Source organism: Emys orbicularis, chromosome 10 (assembly GCF_028017835.1).
Source record: "Emys orbicularis isolate rEmyOrb1 chromosome 10, rEmyOrb1.hap1, whole genome shotgun sequence".
Lineage (NCBI taxonomy): Eukaryota > Metazoa > Chordata > Testudines > Emydidae > Emys > Emys orbicularis.
Window position 1 is genome coordinate 17,261,968 of NC_088692.1, and position 25,537 is coordinate 17,287,504.

The 25,537-nt window shown below is 47.5% G+C and overlaps 1 protein-coding gene across 1 annotated transcript; it reads left to right on the forward strand.

Moving 5' to 3' along the window:
- The first annotated feature begins 1,465 nt into the window (after positions 1 to 1,465).
- GPR139 (G protein-coupled receptor 139) lies at positions 1,466 to 25,525 on the forward strand. The gene is made up of 2 exons (XM_065412776.1): positions 1,466 to 1,586; positions 24,591 to 25,525. The coding sequence occupies exons 1-2, from the start codon at positions 1,466 to 1,468 to the stop codon at positions 25,523 to 25,525; spliced, it is 1,056 nt and encodes a 351-aa protein (XP_065268848.1).
- Positions 25,526 to 25,537: the final 12 nt, after the last annotated feature.

Sequence of the window (25,537 nt, forward strand, 5' to 3'; positions counted from 1 at the left end):
GTTATGTGGCACATCCCTAACTCATAGGAGTAAATTACTTATTCCATCCCTGCCGACCTATGTAGCCCATATTCCAGCAGTGTGGGGACAGTGCCGACACTATAATTAATATTGAGTTGGTGTTTCCATTTTACAGGAGTAAACCCTGATTTTTTGCATTTATCACCTCATCCAGGGCTTGTTTCAATTCATAACTCAGGGCTGCGACTTAACAGACAGGCAGAGCAGTAGTAAATCCTGTTTGCTTTCTTTCCCCCCCCCACACCCACACCCACACCCACACCTTTTCTTTAAATGTAATTGACTTGTTTGGCAAGTTTGAAAACAAAAGCCTCCCCCTTTCATGCCCCCTCCTATGGCAATCTGTTCCCCTTTCACTAGGAAGGCCAAGCTGGGGTCTCTTTCACATGCTGTTGGCTTTTGGAGAACAGCTCTCCGGGATGAGTGGCAGAATATTCTCACTCTAGGACCCTGCTTCTGGGCCCAACAACTGACCCAATCTGGTGGCCTTCAAACCATAGTGCAAATAATCGCTCCAGTTTAAACGAGCTTGTAGAGGTCCAATGACTTCAATGGCTGCTGGATCAGGTCGTCGGGCTCAGCTCCTCCAAGTATTCAGGCGCCTAACTCCCGTAAGAGACCCGGTCCTTGGTCACTAGCGCTGGGTCCCGGGGAGGCTCCGCTACACTGGGATGATACAACGCCTTTGTGCGGGTTTAATGTAAACCCACCAGGACGCTGCCTGATGACAAAAAAAAAAACCCATTAACCCGCAGCAGGGCCAGTGCCTGGAGCGGGTCTCCCCGCCAATGGAGGGGGGGGGCTCCCTGCGGGAAAGCGACGCTGTTTCACCAGCCTGCCCTGACCGGGAAAGCAGCGATCGGACTCGGGCACCCCAGCGACACCCTCCCTGCAGGCTGAGCCATGCCTCCCGCTACACGCCCGGGACCCGCCGCCAGCCCCTTGCCGGCCGGGCTCCCGCTGCCGAGCTGCAGGCGCGCGGCTCCCGGTGTGAGAGCAACGAGCGGGGGCTATTGTTCGCTTTTGTTTGAAGGGGGGGAGCCTGGTGCACGCCCAGTCCCGGCCCTAGGAGGGCGGGGACCCGGCCCGGGGCCGCACAGTCAGGAGAGGGGGAGGCAGGCGCCAAGCGGCACTTGCAATGCACCCCCGGCGCTGTGCACGTGAACCCCGCGGTGAGCCCGGGCTGGCGAGCAGCAGCCTTGCAGCAGTGCCGCCGCCCCCCCTCTCGCTGCATTGCTGGGAGCAGCCATGTGTGCGCACCATGTGCTGCAGGCGGCCGGGCGCGCTTGCTCCCGATGACAATCCCGGGCGCAGCAGGTGCGGGAGGGCGGGGGAGCCCGCGGGGGCGCGGAAGACACACAGTCGCTGATGCTGGGCGAGAGGAGGCTGAGCATCGCTGCCCCTCCATGTGCTGACGGAACAGCAGCAGGAGAAGGACAACTCAATGGAGTACAATCACATCCACGTCCACAACGGCTCCCTCCTGGCTCACCACAAGTATGGCTGTGGCTTGGGATATGTACCTGTCATCTACTACAGCTTGCTGCTCTGCCTCGGGCTGCCAGGTGAGTGCCACCCTCTGCCCGGCTCTCCAGCGGCACCCCCAAAGGCTCTGCCAGGCCCCAGAGGATCGCCCTTAAGAGATGAGGTTTGCCTCGGTATATTTTAAAAGCAGAGCCGTGACCTTTTGTTTAGGAGCAATCGACTTGTCCTGACATCTGAACTCAGCCAGCAAGTGGAGAAAGTTTTTAGTCTTTAAGGAAAGATTCCGAGGGATGGAGCGGAATTATTCTGTCTCCAAATCATTTTAGAATAAAAAGCAAACAGTCTTGGAGCCACTTACGCTGGAGGACAGTTGTGGGAGAGAGGGGCGGGTGTTGCACGTGCATATAGTTATAGGTCAACGGTTAGAAAAAGACTCATCCAAAATCAAGTCCTGTTTGCAGTGTATGTTCACTGAGATCCTTTTTTTTAATGACATATCCAAGGTCCAGCTACTGCACAGAGCTCCAAGAAAATTCTAATGTTCAGAGACTTTGGTTGTTTGCAATACAGGAGTACTTTCTTATTGGCTCACTTTCATTGGTACAGTAAAATGGTACATATTCTCACAGATACATGTGTGTGTAGAGGAGCAAGGCATTGTTCTGCTGTGAATACATTTATATTAAGGACAGGAATCTCTACAGATCCAAATCTACAAGACAATAATTCTGCTTTTGGATGGTATTTCTGGTTAGTTGCTTGTTTTACATCATTAGGCAAACCTTCTCTCTGTCCAGACAAATAACAGTCTCTTCCTAACATTGTTGCTAAAACTTTAGAAAAACTCCAGGCATTATCTTTAAAAAAAGAGGTGGTGAATTTCTAATTAAAGTTAAATGTTGTAATATGTGATGAGTGTGGAACTTTTAAATTTTAAATACATGGGAAGCGTGTTTTATTAAACTATGTGGATTAACATGAGACATTTCTTATGATATACTTATTAGGACATGTATTTTACACATATAGGTAATGTTTTTTCTCTTCTCTTTAATGAGGGGGGAGAAGGAGGGGTTAGCAAACAGTTCCAGTTGCTTATAATGCACCTGTCCAAGTGCTCTCTGGTTCAGAACCTGACGTACATCGTCTCAGTTCTTAATCAAGTTTCCAAAATAATTAATTTGGCCATTTCAAGTAAAATGGTATTGAGGACTGGAGGATTCAGGAGATTGGCGTTGGGACATGAAGTCGTGTATCTGTATGTTGCCTGCCCATGTGAGGATTAATTAAAAATTGTTATTGTCAGATTGCTGCTGGCTTATCTCAGACCAGCTCCCAGTGGACAAGGGTAGCTTTAGGAACAAGGTATCTCAGATTCCACACGTGAGCAAGAAACTGTGACTCCACAGAATTCCAGTGCAGAAAGTAGCTGGTCAGCTAGAAAACCAGCATGCTCCAAGAGCCCATTCCTATAGCCTGGGCAGCTAGTTAAAGAATCTAGTCAGGCCCACATGACCCACTGCTCCAGGGGTCTGATCCCTCACCCACTGAAGTCAATGGCAGTACTCCACTGATTTCCTATGAGTGCAGTAGTGAGCATCAAAAGCTCATCCCAAGAATATAGACAAGAGGCTGGCTAGCCAGAAAACAAGTTCTCCCACAGAAAAGGGGGAAAGATGAGAAGTGACAACAGGAGAAGGGAAAGAGAGGAGGGGCTCCTTGGCTTACCAGGAAAGGTAGAACAGTCTGCCTCTAGAGTGTCAGTATGCCTGGAGCTTGCACTGCCATTAGACAGCACAAAACCCACCTCTGCCACAATTGATTCGGATTGGTATGTTTGTCCCAGCACAGGACAAGCACTGAGTAAGCTGTGGAGACTGAACTTTCTCACTCCTAGAAGTGGTCACGTCAGGTCAACACTCAGACATCTTGGTAGGGAAGACAGTCTGTGCTATACCAGTTCTATGGCTAAACAAAAGGCTTCAGTATCCAGGACTGCCAACCCAGCACTACGTCCAGAAAAAAACCATGGTTTAAAAATTACTGTTTAAAAATATCTTTAATAATGATTCCTCTTGACAAGCAAGAATAGAGGGAAATGTTAGAACTTTTTTTGTCAAGATGAATCAATATTTTTGATAATGCAATATATAGTTATATACATACCCGGTTGTATTTAAAACATCTTGTAAATGGCAAGCAGCACTGATAAGATGTTAACTGATTTCTAAATGCTTTTTTTCACCTTAGCTACTTTTGTTTAGAAAATTATTCTTCAAGCCATTAGTTCATACATTTTTTTGAATCAGACAGTGACAGCCCTGTGTCTGAACAGTGGCTACAGTACATATGAAATTGGTACCCAGCACATGAATTGATATTCACTGTGCCTTTTTTTCTCCTCTGTAATTAAATTTTGATGCCTGGCAAATCATAGAGAACTGGAAAGTTAAGTCCTGTATTTAGCCACAAAGCATGTAAAGCACAGGCAAGCCTCTCCACTGTGCAGCCACGCTGTGCCTCATCCCTGACTTGAAGGGACTCCACCAGCTGGGGAGAAAAGGTACAGTTTCCATGCTTGGCCTCTGGGCCATGGCAGTCAACAATGATGCCATCGTGGACTCTGATACTGACACCTGCCCAATAGGAAGTGACCAAGACCACCTTAAGAATATACGAGTAGTAGGTTATTAGGAAGCAATGAGGTGCTACATCTACCTGAAATTGGGAAGATCCTTCATGCAGACACTAGGAAATCCATTAATGAATGTTCTGCCTATACTTACACAACTGCAGATGTACAATACATTCTAATTACGAACCTACCATGATCCACCCAGGAATGTACAGCTAGAGTTGGTGCATGACACAAATTAGCAAGGGTGATGTGAATATTTCCTGGAACATACATCCATTTGATTAGGAAAAATGGCACTGATAATAGTTAAAAAAAACACACCAAAAAACTGCTTGATACTATGAGCCAAAATGATGCCTGATGTAACTCCAGTGAGTTCAGAGGAGTTGTATCAGGGATACATTTGGCTTACCTTATTCAATGTATGTTATCTGAAGATAATACTGGCATTAACATCCAAGAGAACTGTACATATACGGCATGCTGAGTGCATAAGAAATTCATGGATTTCATTCTGGTATTGCACTGCTGCTTTTACAAAATATTGTAGGGGTATTTGAGTCTCCTTGTCTAAATGATAAAGACCCTGAGGTTCCCTGGTTTGAGCTAGTTTGTTTTTTTGTAATTCTGAGAACTTGAAAGAGAGGAAGATTTAGGTCCTGGCCTCACACACAGACATAGTGTCTGTGCAATACCTCGTTGAAATGCAAAAGGTTAACTCTTTGCCGCTGTTTTTAAAGGTGTGATAAAATCATTTTATTATTGTTTGGATTTTTTGTCCTACTGTAAAAAGGACATTTCTTCAGCTCAACGGCTTTGCGTGGAAGCTGCATTGTGCAACATGGATGCACGCAGCGTGCAGTGAGGGTGCAAGAAGCCCTATCCCCTCACTCGTATGGCCCAGGCATAATTGCTGCCCCTGCTGTCAGGACAGCACAGGGATTGCTCCCTCCCTATCCTTCTAGGGGCTCGGAGAGCTCCAAAGAGGGAGGGAGAACAGGGATATGACCTCACCATACTGTCACTCCCTCCGATGGGCCTGTGGAGAGTAACTGGCACACTAGGAGGAATGAGCTATGCTGCACCCCCATAAAGAGGTATGGCAACAGATGTGCTGCTCCTGAATGCCGGAGAGCCATCCCTCCTGGAGGTACCCCAATGCAGGGTGGTTCCACACCACCCAAATGCAGATTTGTGCCTTAGAGGCATAGATGAGCCCTGAGGGAAGAGGAAACCTGTCTAAACATGGATGGCCAAAGGTTAAGTTATGCTTCCTGCAATATACTTTTGTGGGATATTCACTTGGGGATAGATGCTACAGACCCTCATTCGCACTAGGTAACATCTTCTCACGTGAGTAATTAGCCTGTGTGACAGGAGCAAGGCTACAGAATCAGGCCCTTGATCTGCAGAATCCAGCCTCTCAATGCAGAAAAAAAGAAAATGTGTGTCTGGTAGGAGCAGAGTGCACAAAGGCTGTTGGAAATGTAGGTATTTCAGTAGTTCAATGGCTAGAAAGTGCAGTGGTTTCAAGGGACAGTCCCCCTACAATGTTGTTGCCATGGTTAGTGTTTTCTGTGGGTAAGGGGACGGTTTCTAGAGTTTCTCTTTGGTGGGCTGGTGGGTTTAGTGAGGGCTGCAGGGGTGGGGCTAACGGACTTTTTTCTCGATTTGGTGTGAGAGCCTAAGGGGGGGTGGGGTAAGCTAGAAAACATCAGTAGAGAAGAGGCGTTAGGTTTACGGGGCAGAAAGGAGAGGGAAGAATTGCTTTGAATCAGTCAAAATTGGGGCTGATGGGTGAAGAAACAAAGAACAACCAAGCTACCAAACTAGTCTCTTCTCTAGTAAGAGAGCTAGACAAGATAGCTGCAACTAAAGACACTTGCCCCCAAATGCCCCCAAAACACTGCTAGGAGAGTCAGGCACAAATGCAGCACTATCTCTTGAGGATGTTTGGCGATTACTCCAATTTCTGCTTCATTGGAGAGTACAGCAGCAGCATGGTAGGGTTAGATGCAATCACCTATTCCAATTGGTTGTATACAGTACCACAACTAGAATGGAGAAGGCAGCAGCAACAGCTTTCCCCTTATCTATGTGTAAGCTTTCCCCTTATCCAGTGGTAGAGTGTGCTTTTGGAGCGTATGCTGCAATTGCTACTCTCGTTTACACTGAGAACGTGAGCAAAATTTGGCCCTGTTATGTGCAAGATATCCAATAACATCACTGAGCTCCAGAATGTACCATTGCTTACACTGTAGCTACTAGGGATAGACTGTGCTAAGTTTCAATTACCTCCTCTAACAAGTGCTTTAGTAGAGCACTTCTGTTAAAGGTACCTTCAAAGGACCTGTCCAGCCGTGTTACAGCATCCTGGGACAAAGAGCAGGGTTATGCAGACTCCCATGGAAACTGCCATCCTGGACTGGCTGCTTTCAGAAACAAAGTCTGCACATTCATTTCTCCAGCTCTACATGCTTTTTGGGTTCATTGCTCAAACAATATACATGGATTAAACTGCAAAATGGGGCCTTTTTAACCTCAGGAAGCGGCTTTGGACATGCTTTGCAGATGGAGCAATTCCAAAATGGGGAACCTGTAGTGAGATGCTTTGACTTTGGTGCATAAGAGCCACGGGAGCTAAGGATGTTCCACATTTTTAGAGTGACATACTGAAGTGGTATGGCATTATTATTCATCCTTCCAATACACACAATGCACTAAGCCCAATGTCCATGCACAGAGAGCAGCCAATATCCCTGTCTGGAAGCACCTATAATCTAATAAAACAAGCAACAGCTGAAGGATTGGGGAAAAAGTTACAATACATTAAAAAAATTAAATGCATGCAAATCAGCTGCGGCCACCACCCAATAGCCTATCCATTATTGGCTGGCTGATTTCTAGGAGGAATTTGAAGGAGGAGAGGGTAACAGCCTGACAGGTCAGTTCAGTGAGGGTAATCTATGCAGATGGGGGGCTGCATGAAAGAGGGCACAGAGATGATTGTGGGAGGAGAGATCAGGTAGTCTGTCAAGGCAGTTCATCATCAAACATCATAGTCTCCTAAGGCCATTGCACCGGCCTCAGTGACCACAGTTGATGGTGTTACATGAGGGGTTGTGTAGTGAAGTTCCCAGATAGGGCTCAATCCTGCAAATCCACGAATCTCTGGGGCAGCGCCAAGTATGGTCAGGGCGTGTACCCGTGTGTGTGTCGATGGAGAGTTTGAGAACATGGTGTGCTGGGGTGTGTTGGCCCATCCTGGCAACCTGGCCAAAGAACATGCAATGCTGCTTTTGAATATAATGCGTGAGTGAAAGAAGGCCAGAACTTTGTGAGATTGTGACATTGTGCACAAAGTCAAACCACTTTATGCTCAGGATTTGGTGCTGACAGTGCATATGGAATGCCTTGAGCTGCTGCAAGTTTGCCTGTTAACCGGTCCGGGTTTCTGACCCGTATAGCAATACAAGTAGTACCCAGGTTTGATAGATTCTGACCTTTAGTCTCAGGATAAAGATGTTTTTGCGTCCGTAAGCGAAACATGGACTTCATGCAGGAGGCAGCAAGACCTATTTGTCAGAGAACGTCTGGGTTGCTGCAACCGTTCGAAGTCTGCTTGCAGTCAAGGCTACTGGCATTGGCCAAGTAGAGAAGGGAAGGGATGGTGTAGGAGGGGTGGACACATCACAAAGGGAAGAGCTGTCCAGGGTCTTGAAGATGAGCACAAGAAATCTTATGATGTGGTGTAAAAAAAAAAAAAAAGAGGAAGGGAGGGATCTTAACTAGTATAATGAGAGGCAAATCATCTTAACTAGTATAATGAGAGGCAAATCAGGCCCAATTATTTCAATGGGAGTTGAGGCACCTAGCACCTGGAGGGATCAAGCTCAATGTCTTTATAGTGTAGCCTTCCTTGCAATACACTTCTGGAATGGAAAGAGGAGACTTGGACAGGTGTAGTTTTTTTACCTACCTAAATGCTAAAGGGTGCGACACAGTTAGCATGACAGGCAGCATAGTGCCAATGGCGTGGGGAGGAGGGCACACAAGGAGGCTGTAGTTTTGTCAGTGTCATTCACAAGGAATACACAGTAAATACTGAAGTGGGCAGTGGGTAGATGTATGTTTAGCATAGTCCTTAAAAAGTGCGTTTGAACCATGAGGACAAATTTGCCCCATCCATTCTGGATTCTCTGCATCTGGTAAATTAAATCCTCTTCAGACACAGAAAATCTCAGAGAACAGATAATGAGAACTGTTTGCTGGCCACTAGAAGTATGAGGGACATGCAAACTCCACTGCATGTTATTCAGCAATCACCACATAGTATTCCTGTTTCCAGGCAACTGAGTTAAGTGCATTGGATCCTTTTGTATCTTATAGACCAGGGGTGGGCAAACTTTTTGGCCTGAGGGCCACATCGGGGTTCTGAAACTGTATGGAGGGCTGGGTAGGGAAGGCTGTGCCTCCCCAAACAGCCTGGTCCCCGCCCGCTATCCGCCCCCTTCCACTTCACGCCCCCTGACTGCCCCCCTCAGAACCTCCGACCCATCCAACCCCCCCAGCTCCTTGTCCCCTGACCGCCCCCTCCTGGGACCCCCCGCCCCTAACTACCTCCCGGGACCCCACCCTCTATCCAACCCCCCCTGCACCCTGTCCCCTGACTGTCCCGACCCCTATCCACACCCCAGCCCCCTGACAGGTCTCCCGGGACTCTCACGCCTATCCAACCACTCCCTGTCCCCTGACTGCCCCCCTGTCCCTTATCCAACCCCCCCGCTCCCCACCCCCTTACCATGCCGCTCAGAGCACCATGACTGGCAGCTGCGCTGCCCGGCAGGAGCTCGCAGCCCCGCCGCTCAGAGCGCTGGCGGCACAGCGAGCTGAGGCTGTGGGGGAGGGGGCAGAGCGGGGGAGGGGCCGGGGGTTAGCCTCTCTAGCTGGGAGCTCAAAGGCCGGGCAGGATGGTCCCGCGGGCCACATCTGGCCCGCGGTCCATAGTTTGCCCACCTCTGTTATAGACTCATAGATTTTAAGGTGAGAAGGGACCATCGTGATCATCTAGTCCAGGGGTAGGCAACCTATGGCACGCGTGCCGAAGGCGGCACATGAGCTGATTTTCGGTGGCACTCACACTGCCCGGGTCCTGGCCACCAGTCCGGGGGGCTCTACATTTTAATTTAATTTTAAATGAAGCTTCTTAAACATTTTAAAAACCTTATTTACTTTACATACAACAATAGTTTAGTTATATATTATAGACTTATAGAAAGAGACCTTCTAAAAACATTAAAATGTATGACTGGCACGCGAAACCTTAAATTAGAGTGAATAAATGAAGACTCGACACACCACTTCTGAAAGGTTGCCGACCCCTGATCTAGTCTAGGGGGTCTCAAACTTCATTGCACCATGACCCCCTTCTGACAACAAAAATTACTGCACAACCCCAGGAGGGGGGACCAAAGCCTGAGCCCACCCGAGCCCTGCTGCTCTGGGGGTTGGAGGCAAAACCAAAGCCTGAGCCCCACCACCTCAAGAAGGGGGGCCAAAGCCCCAGGGCGTCATCCCCGGGCAGGGAGCTATAACCAGGTGGTGGGGCTCAGGCTGTGGGCCTGGGCAGTGAGGCTCAGGCTTCAGCTTTGACCCCAGCTTCAAGCCAGTCTAACGCCAGCCCTGGTGGCTCCATTAAAACGGGGTCACGACCCACAGTTTGAGAACTGCTGATCTAGTCTGAACTCCTGCACATTGCAGGCCACAGAACCTCAGCAGTGTTTTTACAGTGTGTTCTTAAAATAGGCCCCTAACCTCTGGCTGAGTTACTGAAGTCCTCAAATCCTGGTTTAAAGATCGCAAGTTACAGAGAATTCACCATTTACACTAGTTTAAATCTGCAAGTGACCCATGCCCCATACTGCAGAGGAAGGCAAAAAAACCCTAGGGTCTCTGCCAATCTGACCCTGTGGAAAATACCTTCCCAATCCCAAATATGGTGATCAGTTAGACCCTCAGTATGTGGGCAAGACAGGAATCATATCAACGTAACTGCAAGACAGTAATACTACAGGAAGATTTGCAAATGCAAATGTGGGAATGGATCTATGCTGTGTTCCAAACTGGAAGAAAGAACTCAGTTCAACCATTGTTCATTAAATGGAGTTCACACAATAAATGGGCACTAAATTCTCCAGCACCCATTTTAGTCAACGGGAATCTTTCCATTGACTTTAATGAGCACTGGATGGGGCCCAAAGCGTGTGTATGGTACCCTGTTTAAGCAGGGGCAGAGAGTTGATTTGGCAGCACTTCTGACTGGTATGAGACTAAGACAGTAAGAATAAGTGACTGATCCGGTAGCTTAGCCAACAAAGAGATGCTGAGAGATGTTATACTACATTAGGTAGGGCTAGTGCATAGAGACGGGCAGAACTGCTGCATAAGCGCTTGAAATGAGTTACTTTCAATGGCAAAATGATTGTCTGTTTTTTAAAGAATGATGGATGCTGAGAAAAAAACAGATCCATAGCAATCATCCTGCACAAAAAAGGGTGACAGGAAGGAGTGTGTATTAGAGACCTTTAGTCTGGTCAATATGTCTGGGGAAGTGTCTGCTAAACTGTCCCCAGTTGGAATACAAGGTCACTGGAATGAAAGGCAGCATCCATGTTATTTCAGAAGGGGACATCATTGTGAATCAGATGTAGTACAGTACAGAACACAACTGCAAATTTCTGGACATATGAAAAGAAGGGGTATTGTGTGTTTTTTTGCCAGGTCAAGGACTGAGTGGGAAGCAGTGGTGTTCGTGCTGAGACAATGTGCAATACATGGAAAGCTTAGCAGGCTGCAAAATACAAAGACGTGTGGAGGGGAAATTACTAAAATTCGTTTATCTGGGAAGAAACATTCGAGCGGAGGTTTTTCCTGGAAATGACAGTCGTACAAAATATAGAGCAGAGTCAATTTTCATGTTGAGCAGGCAAATATTTGCAGAGCCCCCAGGAGCTGTTCTAAGAGCGGAGGATCTTTGAAAAACATTAGGTATCCTTATCACACAGTCCTGCTATCCTCTCCTCCTTCCCCCACCCATCTACCGCTCAGCTTTTTAATGCTCCCTCTCCTCTTTTCTTTCTGCTCGCCTCAAGAAAATAGGGGGCGTGACTCAGCAGAACTAAGTCAGCAGGAGCATGTCCTTCACAACATAAATCAAAACAACTTACCCTATGCAAAAGAAACAGAACAGGAAGATTCCCCAACCTGGAGCTCACCCTGCATTCAGCACCTGGTACAAAGCCCCTCCCTACCCACAGTCATTTTCTCCCGCAAGAGAAGGGGAAAGTGAAGCTGGAGTTAACCCCTTGTCTACTGGGGACCCTGCAGTGCCCCTGCACTCTATCACAGTCTCCTTCCCCTGAATTAGTACATGAATAAAACAGTTAAATGTCCAAATTCAGGGTGTGCTGTGTCTGCTTCTCTAATGGTGACCTGGATGGAGGGGACTGTAGATAGAGCATCTTTAGGACAGCACCATATCATTTTCATTAATCCCATCTGGCTACGTCCTACTCTGCTTATAGGGCAGGTGGGACTGTTCAGAGGAGACAGTAGAGAACAAAGCAGAAGCCATGCTGCAAGCCTGGGACTAGCAATATTTAGGGAGACCCAAAGGAGTCACACATCTATGTTAGCATCAAGCAGGGGCCTCTAAAATAAAGTGTTATTTATAGTTTGCTTCACCAGAATTGTTCAGCACTGCATGGGGCCCTCCTAACACACCCCAGGCCCTCAGATAACACCTGTTTAACTTCTTCTCCCTCCTTGGTAAAAGACAACTCAGTCTGGTAACTAAGGGTATGTTTCCTTTAGAGGGGTGGGGATTTTTAAAAAAACTTGAGTTCCACTCAAATTAATTAATTGATTGCCAATTAATTTGAGGGAGCTAACATGTTTGTACTTGCAAGTGGTGAGACTCCACAAACGTTTGTTTTAGTACAAATGATTGTGGAGTACCCAGACTAGCACATACAAATGTGTTAGCTATCGCAAGCCAAAAATCTCTAGTGTCAATATACCCTCCATTGCTAAAACACAGCCAAATCCTGAGGGCCTTACTAAGGGCTTGTCTACACTGTGGGGAAATGCACTCTATGGAGGTGTGATTTCTAAAGTGCACTGTTGTGCTGTGCAATAATTGGTCTGTGTGGACACTAAAGGTTCCTTCGTTCACTTTAGCACAATGCTGCTTTAAAATGCACTAGAGAACCTTTAATGTGCAATAGGTTAGTGCACTGTAGAAATCATACCCCCATACAGCGCATTACCCCACCATGTAGACAAGTTTTTAACTCACTCCTTCAGGCAGAAGACCCATTCTAGTGTGAGCAAAGCTGGCCCCGAGATCTGAAAGCGTGGACTCCCACTGAATTGGATGACATGTTAGGAAGCCCAAAAGGCCTGTACTTGTGGATCTCTCTACAGGAACAGGACTTAAGTTAATACAGAGCTAAAGCCTCTCTGTTATTACTTAGTAAGGACTTCAGGATATGGCCCACAATGAAATTCTGCACCATCTCCGCCCTTGATTTCCATCTTGCACTGTTCAGATTTGTATAAGCATTGGGGCCTAAATTTACAAAAGAGTCTAATGATTTTGTGTCTCCATTTTGACTGCTCAGCTTGAGACACCTTAAGGGCAGCTTGATATTCAGACTAGCACCGAGAACCCACCTTTGAAAATCAGGCCCCTTTAAGTCCCCTCAAATTGGGCAGCCAAAATTTGAGGCATCTAGAATCACTTTTAAAAATTTAGGTCTCCCTTTGCCCAAAGTGACTTGTCCAAATATTTTGAACCAAAAACTAAAACCCTTGCATATTCTTGGCACTATTTTGTTAAGCATTCTTTGTCTTCATTTAATACGGGTATCCATTAGGGAACCATACCACTCTGGTAGGAAGACAGCAGCCCAGATCTTGAGAAGCTGAGTTTGGGAATTTTTTATCCCCCCCCACACACACACTTGTTTACATGCCTTAAAGTGCTCCCTGCCATTCTCCCCCAAAGCACTTCTGCATTGCAGTTATAATTGAAGAAGTGGTGTATCACCATCCATTCTATTTCAGTTTTGATCAGGAGACCATAAAAATGCTTGAGGACAGTACACCTATGAGGCTCATTTCCTTCCACTTTTGTGTGCTTGCTTTTAAGATACATTAAAACCCAGCTCATTAAAATAATGGACACAAATATAATTTGCGAGGTATTGGTGAGGTGCATAACGAGAAAGGTGCTTATTGTTACAGATTTAAAAACAAATATTCTTAACCTCTGCCCTCCCCAATACCCAAAAGTGTTTCTGCAACCTGCTTTGAGCTTTTTCAGTGTGGTCAACTGTAATAATGGGCCTGATCCTCTGAGGTGCTGAGCGCCTCCCTGAGTACTAATGTGCCCTCAATTGCTACTGAAGTCATTGGGCCTGATTCTCCTGTCACTTACTCCAGTGTAAATCAGGAGTAACTCCATTGAAGTCGATGGAGCTGCAGTAGCATAAAACTGATGTAAGCGAGAAGCAAATCAGCCTTCAGTGGGAGCGGAGGGCACATAGGATCTTGTAGGACCAGTACCCGTGTTGTTACAGTGCAGCCTTCTTCACAATACTGCCAGTAGGTGGGGGAAGGAGATGGGAGACTTAGGTGTAGTGTTTTATCTCCCTGTCTATCGTCGGCAGTGGGTGAAACGTCCCCTGGATGAGGCAAGCTCCTTGTCCTGCCTCTTCTGCCCACAGCCCCACCCACACTGCACCCCTGCTCTGCCCCAGGCCCCACCCACCGCTGACTTGCCACTCACCTTTTCACACACACACACCCCCGAGATCCCTCCCTCTGCTCACCTCCTCCCCTGCCCACCTGCTGCTTGCCTCCTCACCCCGCCCCCACCAGACCCTTTCCTCTCCTGCCACAAGACCCCCTCCACCACCTGCTGTGCAGCTGGCTCACCTCCTCACCCTGCTGCTGTTCCCTCCTTCCACCCCCCCAGCCCCCCGTGACACCCTCTCCGCTTTTCACCTTAAAGCACTAGTAACATTCCCCAAGGGAACTGAACAGGCTCAATTGCCAGATAGATTCTTCTCTGCGTGGCAGGGAGTTCGGTGTATGCTGTATAGAGAGAGACGAAAAGCCAGGCTACCTGCGCCAACCTGAAGCCTAATCTCTCCTTTTGAAAAAGTGCTTGTCAGTGACAGCCTGCATTTAGGCGGTAGTTTAATCACCTTTCTTATACAGAATTCCCTGCCAGATTCGTTTACTTAAACTGGATTTGAATAAAATGACTAGATCAAGAAATAGACTCACTGGCTATGTCAGCTCTTCCTTGAGCCAGGTTAGCAGTTACTTCTGGGTACAGAGAATAACGGAAGACTCGTCATTTGGAAACTGTTTTTAACCCCAATAACACATTTTCCTACAATATAAAAGCCAGCTGAATGTGGCCAAAGGCTTCCTGGGCGTTGGCAAATACCTGTTAAAGGGCTTCATTACCACTTCAATGGCTCTTTAACAGTTTCAGTGATCTCTGCAAAGCTTTTTCACCGTGTAAAGTTAGGCTATGTCTACCCTACTGCAGTAAGTCGACCTACCCTACTACGCAACGCCAGCTACATGAATCATGTAGCGGGAGTCGACGTACCTGAGGTCGAGTTACCACGGGGTCTACACCATGGGGGGTTGACGGGAGAAACTCTCCTGTCGACTTACCTTACTCTTCTCGTCGGGGGTAGATTACAGACCCGCTAAATCGACCGCCTGTGGATCGATCTCAGAGCGTCGATCCCGGCTGTAGTGTAGACCTGCCCTTACTCATGGATCACCTCAGCTTGCCTCCTCATGTCTGCCACTGACTCCCCACTCACATTCTCTCTCTCTCTCTCTCTCTCACACACACACACACACCGCGGGGAGTGGGGAGTGAGGAGAGACGCGGCCGGCAGCTGTGGGGACCTCCAAGGGGGCAGGGGGATGGGGTGGAGGAGAGGAGAGGAGGAAGATTCACCCCAGGCAGCAGCAGCAAGTTCTGGGAGCCTCGAGTCAGGGTCAGAGCAGAGAGGGGAGGAGGCGGGAGTGGGAGAGGGGGGCACCACAGCCCAGGTGTTGCCTATTATATCCACTGCCCATGCTGTCTATTATAACATACACATAAAAAGATGCACTCACACTATATATATGTACACATCTATAGAGGTACGGACGTACACACACGGGCCTAGATTCTCAGTGGCTCCTATGCATTCCTTGCACTTCCTGTGCTCTGTGGATCCCATGGACAGGGAGGAGGCAAGGATGGAGCAGAACGTTCACCCTGCATGCACAAAGAGCAGCCTTGGAGAGATTGTGCCTGTCTGAGTACAGGCTTAAGGTGCTGCTCCCCACTGCCCCCTACTTAGGGCCACGGCATAAAAAGCCACAATCCAGCCCACAACAGATCAGGTGCGTTAACACAAGGGCCTAAAATGCCTCACACTGATGAGAATTAGGATGTGGTAAGTGCGAGGAAAATGAGGCCTGTATTATATCACACACACCTTCCTTCGGGATAGTGCATTAGTCCTAGAGTTGTACCATTAGGTCTGCTCCATCAGTCAGGCTACAAAAATCCTAGTCCAGCAGCCTAGGAAAACCCAAAGGCCCATGCTGTGCAAGTGAAATGAATTACTCACTGTCTGCCAGACAAGTTACCGTATAGACCTGCACTTAAAAACCCTGGGTGCGCTGACTGGCTGACTAGGCTGAAAATGAATACTGGCCAGTGGCCCTCAACACAGTTACCTTGTAAATGCCCTTGAAGAGCTGAAGAAATGGATCATTTGCTCACAAAACCTTCTATTTTGTTAAAATCTCTCTCTGGTTCTGACCAGCCAGTAACACCCAGTACTACACTTTGGGAAGGGTACAGAATACATAGTGCTCTTCACCAGAGCAAGGTGCAATGGCTAATCAGTACCATGTACCAGGAAAAGGAGGTGGAAGGCCAGTTTTCATTGTCAGACTCAAGTCTGAGGCATTGATCAATCAGCGCACCCAGAATTTTTTAAGTGCATGTCTGCAGTCACTAATTCAGTTTCACCTACATAGAGTGGAGTTTTGAGTGACCTGAGCAGCTGAATAATAGGGTAGTATTTTTCCCAGGCAGCCTAGTAAGTCTTTGCTATTTCCAGTTTCATTTTCACCCTCCAGTTTGAGGGGATGGTCAGTCAACGAACCCAGGATTTTTAAGGATGAGTCACATTAGAGCTTTTTCTTGAGGAGCCCTACGACATACAATTATACCGTAGCCTTTGTGCTGCCCTGCTTCTCCTTCAGCATGGACCCTCTTCACACCTTCCCTGCAATTCTGCTCTGGACTTTGCCATCTCCCACTACTGCTTGCGCTGCAGAATGACACTCTTTGCCATTGTGCCTGGTGAGAGATGAGACACACAGAGAAATGGTTTCACTTGACTCGTCTTTCCCCGCAGGGATGCGTGGGTGAGCACGTCCCATTCTTTGGTTCCCAGACAATATGACAATAAATAAATCAGCCTTTTAAATCACTTCTCACAGGTATCCTCTAAGGAAATGGAAGGAAGATGTGCTGTATCAGTTGCAGCCTTAAAGTATCAAATGAGTGGGTCACCTGGCAAGCCCTGCACTGTTTAACAAAGCTCTTGACCACACGCCACCATATGGTCACAGGCGAATTTTGCTCCCCTAAGCAGGTGTACGTTCACTGAATTTGGCTCATATTGCTTTAGGACAGATCATCATTTACAATGTAGCACTGAATTTGTAGAAAATATTGGGGCCACCTTATCTTCGTCTTTGATAAATTCGATCTAAGTTGTTCTTGGACATATTAATTAAACAAAAATTCTAGCCTGCTACAGCAGGCACTATTAATAAATGAATGTTTACTACAATATTTATTTTCCAAAATGGCTTCTCCTTTATAGTCAGTAGCAAAAGTCACACCTTGGCAATGGTTACAACACAGTCACCACTGAGATCTCCATACCAGTGGTTTTCAACCTTTTTTCATTTGCGGACCACAAAGAATTTTGAATGGAAGTGCGGATCCCTTTGGAAATCTTAGACATAGTCTGTAGACCCCCAGGGGGTCTGCAGACCACAGGTTGAAAACCACTCTCCTTACAAAGTAGAAGATAAAAACTATGGTAATCTCAAATGTGGTAAATGTTGCCATTTTATTCTGTACTGGCAATCACACTAACATTTAACTACTGAGAACGGTAAATGTCTAGTTTTTAATGTTGTCTACTGTTTTACAATACATCATCTAGCCCTATCAAGCATCTTTGTTCCTCGTTGTATATTTTCTAGTACTTTGAATTTAAATATTCAGGATTTCTTTTCATATATAAAGGGCCTGTCAATATAGTGAAAGGAAATCATTATTTGAAAAGTTAAAAAAATGAGATTACATTTAAAATTGTATAACAATATCTTCATGTGAAATGCAGGAAGTTGTAATATTTGACCTACAGAATAATTTTACACACACACACACGCACACTCTCTCTCTCTCTGTCTCTCTTTAGCAACAATCTTATTCAGTAAAAGGCATCCCTTATATAGGGTTGCCAACTTTCTACTCACACAATACCGAACACCCTTGCCCCACCCCTTCTCCAAGGCCCCGCCCCCTGCTCACTCCATCCCCCCTCCCTCTGTCGCTCGCTCTCCCCATCGTCACTCGCTCGCTCATTTTCACCGGGGTGGCTCAGGGGGTTGGGATACGGGAAGGGGTGTGGGCTGCGGCTGGGAGTGCGGGCTCTGGGGTGGAGCCAGAAATGAGGAGTTCAGGGTGCGGGAGGAGGCTCCGGGCTGAAGCAGTAGGTTGGGATGCGAGAGGGGTGAGGGCTCTGGGCTGGGGGTGTGGGTTCCGGGGTGGGCCAGAAATTAGGGGTTCGGAGTGCAGGGGCGGGGCTCTGGGCTGAGGCAAGGGGTTGGGGTATGGGGGGTGTGAGGGCTCAGCTGGGGGTGCAGACTCTGGAGTGGGGCTGGGGATGAGGGGGTTGGGGTGTAGGAAGGTGCTCTGGGCTGGGACCAAGGGGTTGGGGCACGGGAGGGGTCACGGGTCTGGATGGCGCTTACCTCAGGCAGCTCCCGGAAGCAGCAGCATGTCCTCCCTCCGGCTCCTACGTGGAGGTGCGGCCAGGCGGCTCTGCACACTGCCCCTTCTGCAGGCGCCGCCCCTGCAGCTCCCATTGGCCGCGGTTCCTAGCCAATAGGAGCTGTAGAGCCAGCACTTGGGGTCCCTTTTCGGCTGGGCATTCCAGTCAAAAACCGGACACCTGGCAACCCTACCCTTATATGACCTTATGGATTGTTTGTCACCCAGTAAGCAACAGCCATAGTAACTTTATTTAGCTAGTTTATGATACTGAACTACCAAACCACACAGTGTCATAACCCTGCTATCCACTTAAAATATAAAGGAGATTTCACTGCATGCAGAGTCTGTTTGTTATGCACAGAATATATTCCTCAAAAGTAACGAGTGTTTCTGTTTCCTGCTTAGAGACACTCAACTGCTATTCTTTAAGCTCACAAGCTATGATAATAGGCAATTGAAGTATTTCTATAATTCCCCCATAAAGACAGATAATATTTGAGGTATGACTATAATCCACAAAAGCAAGGAAACTAAAGGATATATTGTGCCTTTCAGGCACAGACAACACTTGAGGAAGGTACAGAAAGCGCTCCAGGAGGCAAGGTGCCTGACAAACACCCTCATCACCCAGAACCCTGGGGGAGTGGGAGAGAGGATGAGCACTGCACAATCTTCTCCGAGGGTACAGAATCTAACTGCTTGTGCACCTGACCAGATGGGCACCCCTCTACTCCCTCCATATCTGTCAAGGTCCCAGTGGTGCTCGCTTTGCATTGCACAATCCTTGTGCACTGAACTCCATGGGCCCAGACCCTACCCCCTTTTGCACCCCCACAGGGGCTGAACGCAATGTTTGTTGCTGAAATTCCTAAACCTGATGTGCTCAGGCTTTATAGGAAACACTGTAAGAAAGGATCACCTTTGACATGGTAAGCAGAGCTTGGAGGAGTTTTTACTTGGAGCTTGTTTACACGAATATTTAGTTGACGGCAAGCTGGGGTGTGGAACAGGAGTAGATTAAAATGCATCAGAGAACTGTTAGTGTGCAGCAGCAGGGTCCTCACAGACATTTAGTGATCAGCAGGCTAGTGTAGGGCAGATTTACACCCAGCTTGCAGCAAACTAAGTGCTCATGAAGACAATCCCTTGCTGTAAAGTCCACTGGGATTTAACACCAGAAGTAAAGGCAACTGAGGACCATCTCTCACTTCAGGCTTTTCCCTGACAGACGATCTCTCTTAGATGCCAAGAACCCCAAACACATAGGGCTGTAGAGGTCAATGCCAATGCTCTGAATTGCACATTGAAACACACAAAGTCAAGCAGACTTTGGAGGACAGATGAAATTGTCTCCTTGCATAAAGCCTGGCTGAGTAAGCAGGCAGCCATGTGCTGCCCTAGCTGAGGTTTCTGAATGATGTTTGGGTGCAGCTCCCTATTGAGTGCACTGCATTATTCCAATTTGGATAACTGCGGTGGAAGGAACAGCCATGCAAGAAGGAACAAAGCTCTCCTGGACACTGTTGCTACCTGGATACTAGAGACCCCCAGATAATATATTGTTAGGGCAAGAGGCAGATAGATCCCCTCTATTGAAGGGGATACATTGAACAGTTTCTCCGCCCCAACCCACTAGTCTCATCTCTTGCAGCCTCCATCCTTGGGTCTCTGATAGATGTTAGGAAAGCCAAAGTCCTGCACTGCAGTGAGCAACGCCAGCCTAAACTCACATTTGTCACCCCCCTAATCAGCTCCCACAGCAGTGACCAATCCATTCCAAATCACTGGAAACACTATTTCACTAGGAGGGTGGTGAAGCACTGGAATGGGTTACCTAAGGAGGTGGTGGAATCTCCATCCTTAGAGGTTTTTAAGGCCTGGCTTGACAAAGCCCTGGCTGGGATGATTTAGTTGGTGTTGGTCCTGCTTTGAGCAGGGGATTGGACTAGATGACCTCCCGAGGTCTCTTCCAAAGCTAATATTCTATGATTCTATGAATGATCTTATCCACAAGTGGCCAAAAAATGTCCAGCAAGAAACATGCACCACAGTGTCCAAGTCAAGCCAACCTGAATTCACCCATGTGCTCACTACACCTAACAGACCCAGCAATCGGATCTCTGCACATGCTATGGTGGAGGAGGACATTTTTTTATCTTTACCACCACTAGAATGCATAAAAGTGACCTGTCAGGACATGGCAAAAAGAGCAGATATCTGGGAACCACCATGACAATTGCAGAGGGCAATATATTATTGTCATTATGGTATGGTCCACTGGCTGAACAGCATTCTCCCCAGTTTCACCAAGCACTAGTCCTGGAGAGGGCTCAGGAATACCACAGAGAAGAATTCTACATTGCCAGGGAGATGGACAAAGTGACTACAAATTAATAAGTCTCATGAAGTCTAATATGCCTCTCTCCATACTTTACAGAGCAATGAAGGCTATTCCTGAACTCTCTGCTGAGGCATTATCATGCTGGCAGTTTTCTGCTGAACCTCAGTAATGGCGTTTATATCTGTTCTCACTAAGTAAATGATATTATTGTATTTCATATCACCCAGCCAGCATAACCACTAATGTGATTCCAAGGAAAGTTTTTCCAATACAAGATACTGTAACCCTTGCAGAAAAATTGGATAGCGCTTCCCTGTACTTTGTCAGATCAATTTTCTAATCCAGCTCAGAGGGCAAAGCTAGCTGGCACCTTGGTATACACTGTTACTGCTGGCCTTGGTGATGGAGGAGCACAGAGGCAGAAGCTGCCCATAAATCCATTCAACTGTGGGGGCCTAGAACTAATCAACACCTCCCACAAAGCAGGCAGGAGGAATAGATGGGGAGGGAGCACGGCTAGGGAACCTGAAAGATGTGCATATCTAGCTTCATTGTTGAAGCTCTTATGAAATTCCAACCAGAACCTCTGGCAGGGGCAAATTTCCTCACAGACACAGCCTCCCTCACTGCAGCAGGGTACGGGTGACTCAAGTTTACAGTAATCTCAAAGGAGCAGTGGCGTAGCCAGGTTCTAAGTGCAGGGGGAGCAAACATAAAAAAGGCACCCCCCCTTGGCTCCTCCTCCGGCTGCTCCACACCCCCGCCCCTTGGCTGGCTCCTCCAGCCGCGCCACACTGCACTCCCCCCCACACTTGGTTCCTCCGGCCATGCTGCGCCCCCCCCTCGGAGGGGCTCGGTCCGGACGCGGGGAAGGGGTGGCGGGCAGGCGCTGCTCGCTTCTCCCGGGGGCTGAGGGGAGCGGAGCAGTGGGGCGGGCAGCAGCTGGCGAGATCCCCTCTCCCCGGCAGCTCCCTGCTTCCCTCGGCCCGGGCAGCCCAGCATTTTTTTTCAAAAGCGGTGCCTGCCGGGCCGGCGCTGGACTCCGGCAGGCAAGGGGGGGCGGGCAGCACGGCCGGACTCCGGAGGAGCCATTGGGGAGGGCAGCGGGCGCGGCCGGAGGAACGAAGGGGCCGGCTCCTCAGCCATCGCGCCCCACGCTCAGCGCGGCCCCAACATCACTGCGGCCGCCTCCTGCGGCGGCTCAGGGCTCGGCGGCCGAGCGCTCCGCAGCTGGCGGGCAGATTCCCTCTCCCTGGCAGCTTCCTGCTTCCCTCAGCCCGGGCAGCCCGCAGCTTCCTGCTTCCCTCGGCCCAGGCAGCCCAGCATTAGCAATACCCCGCCCCTTGCTAATACTGGGCTGCCCGGGCCGAGGGAAGCAGGAAGCTGCTGGGGAGAGGGGATCTCGCCAGCTGCGGAGCGCTCGGCCGCCGAGCCCTGAGCCGCCGCAGGAGGCGGCCGCGGCGATGTTGGGGCCGCGCTGAGCGTGGGGCGCGATGGCCGAGGAGCCGGCCCCTTCGTTCCTCTGGCCGCGCCCGCCGCCCCCCCCCAATGGCTCCTCCGGAGTCCGGCCGTGCTGTCCGGCCCCCCCCTTGCCTGCAGGAGCCAAGCGCCGGCCTGGCAGGCGCCACTTTTGAAAAATGTGCTGAGGGGAAGCGTCTGCTTCCCTTGAACCCCCCTAGCTACGCTCCTGCAAAGGAGATGGATACACTGTATATTCAAGTTACAAGATGCCAGGCCATGAAACATGGCTGGCCAAATCCTACAGTAATTTCTCAGTCACAGTAAGTTTTCTGAGTCCAGGATTTTCGTTACTGTATGTTGTTCATTCTATATCCGATTGCCATATAGCAGATCCTATTGAGAGACCAAGGTTTTCTTGAAAAACAAGGAAATGGAGCACTCTGCCTACCACAGCCCCCTGATGCTGCTCTAAATTGAAATCAATGGAGTTACACCCATGTAAGATTAGTGTAACAGAGAAGGAGAGTCAGGCCTGGTATAGTCCTTAATGACAGAAAAACTAATTTGAAAGAGAGTCTTAAAATAATATTCTGGGCAAGATTCTACTTTACATTTCATATATATGGTTCTGGCACCTTGATCACGTACTGTTTGGTTTAGCCATTCTACAAGAGTTTGCTTTGTTCCAGGATGTGATTTTAATCATTCTCTTGAATTTTGGTTAATTCCAGAATTGAGATGTTGATGGTGGTTACTCCTGTCATTCATTTGTGGGACCCTTTTCTCCAGTAGCTAAAAACCTGCTTTGAGAAAGCAGGCTCGGGAGGCCTTCTAAAGTCAAGAGTTGTCGTAATTGCCAAGTGATAGTTAAATAATATGCATTCTCGTTTCAGTTTTAGGACACACGTACAAGGGCATCATTACTTTTACTTACATAATTTCTGCTCTTTCTGATTTCAAGAAATCCTCATAATTTCTCTTGATTTGCCTTGGGAGAGCAATCTGTAGAAGAGGGAGAGGTAATTACAGCACTTATGAAAATGTCAAACACAAATATTTGGCAAGCCGTACTGTCAGTAACCCAAATCTCCATCTTTGTTTAAAGCACTACTGTGGCCACTCTAGCCAATTTAATCAATCTTTGGATGGGACCAGTCTAGCATACCTTACTCTGATGAAACTGCCAATGGTAGCAATAGGAGTTTTGCCTGAGACAAGACTGCACGATTGGACCTAATGTAATGTAAGCTCTGTGATATGTTGGCACCTTATTGCTGTGCTATTTAAGCAGCATGTAACCCTTCTTTTAGGCATAGCTTGTGTGATGGGCATACTGGACAGTGGCCATGGGGCTGCAGGCAAAATCCTGTCTGAGCCAAAGAGGAAGTGTACGGGATTTCTTCAGTGGTGTTGAGTGAAATCATACATAATTCAAAGAGTTTTACTCAAGTATAAAGGTTTAATTTGAACTGCATTTTTCCCCTTAATGGCTCAGGAATACTCCAGTAGCAGCAACAGATACAAGGCCTCACAGTCAGAGATGTATTCTTAAGGAGTATCTCTGGCTAAGCAAGGAACTGTTTGGGGAGCAGATGAATCTGGTGGCATTAAGGTCGATATGGATCCTGAATGAAGAGCTAGCAAAACTATCATGATAGAAAAGGCCTGTGAAGTGCTGAGAGCCTCAGGCATGGTTCTGAGTGCCTCACCCTGCTCAAGTGAGAATTGAAGGCACTCATTTCTCAGGAGACACTCAGCACTTCACAGGATTGAGCCCCCAAATGGTCAAATTAAGATGACCTATCAAGGGCAGTTTGATTTCCAATCCTTTTCCCTAGGTTTCGAACACACACACACACACACACACACTCTCTCTCTCTCTCTCTCTCTCTCTCTCTCAGGGGAATCAAGTGAGCTGTAACAGAGTCCCTTTTATACCTTCTTTTTTTCCTTTCTGTCACTAAAAAGGGAGAGGAAAAGGCTGGGGAAAAGAAAAGGAAAACAAAAGTGGGGAGGGGAACAAACTGGAAACCAAACCAAAAAAGGGTTTTTTTAGTAAAAAGAAAAACACACAACAAATTTTTTGGGGGAAAAAATGAATATTTTCCACACCAAAATATATATTTTTGTAAAAAAAAAAAAAGGGGGGGGGGAGGCGGGGGAACGGATACATTTTTCATCAAAAAAATTTTTGAACAGAATATTTTGACCAACTCCAAACAACAGTCACTGCCTCTTCTAAACAGAACAGCTAAACCTGGCTAAACACAGTGGTACAGGGCTGGACTGAATTGACAGACTGACTAGATTGAATTAGGCACAGCCAACATAGGAGTTCACTCTTTGATTTCTTGAACTTTAATGAAGATAGTTCTGCTACAGCATGCCTGAAATGTAGCTACAGCTCAATCAAACATTGAAATAAGGTTAACTCTACCTCCTGTGAAACTAACTGAACTTTTCTGTCTCCACAGCAAACATCCTGACAGTCATTATCCTATCGCAGCTGGTGGTTCGCAGGCAGAAGTCCTCGTACAACTATCTTTTAGCACTAGCTGCTGCTGACATACTGGTACTTTTTTTCATTGTCTTTGTTGACTTTTTGCTGGAGGACTTCATCTTGAATAAGCAGATGCCTCAGATACTTGACAAAATAATTGAGGTATTGGAATTTTCTTCCATACATACGTCCATTTGGATTACCGTGCCATTAACAATTGATAGGTACATAGCAGTATGTCATCCGCTTAAATATCACACAGTCTCCTACCCAGCTCGTACTCGAAAAGTCATTGTGTGTGTTTATATCACCTGCTTTTTGACCAGCATCCCCTATTACTGGTGGCCCAATATTTGGATTGAAGACTACATAAGCACATCTATACATCATGTCCTTATCTGGATCCACTGTTTTACTGTTTACTTGGTACCGTGTTCCATTTTCTTCATTCTGAATTCAATCATTGTGTACAAGCTCAGACGAAAATGCAATTTCCGACTGAGAGGATATTCCACAGGGAAAACGACAGCCATTTTGTTTACTATAACTTCTATTTTTGCCATACTTTGGGCACCAAGAATAATCATGATACTGTATCACCTCTATGTATCACCTTTAAACAACACTTGGTTGGTACATATCGTGTCGGATATTGCCAATATGCTAGCACTGTTGAACACTGCAATTAATTTCTTCCTCTACTGTTTCATTAGCAAGAGATTTCGCACAATGGCAGCTGCGACACTAAAGGCTTTCTTTAGGTGTCAGAAACAACCAGTTCAGTTCTATACAAACCATAACTTTTCAATAACTAGCAGCCCTTGGATTTCCCCTGCCAATTCTCACTGCATCAAAATGCTTGTTTACCAGTATGATAAAAATGGAAAACCTATAAAAATATCACCATGAAAGGAGGATTGT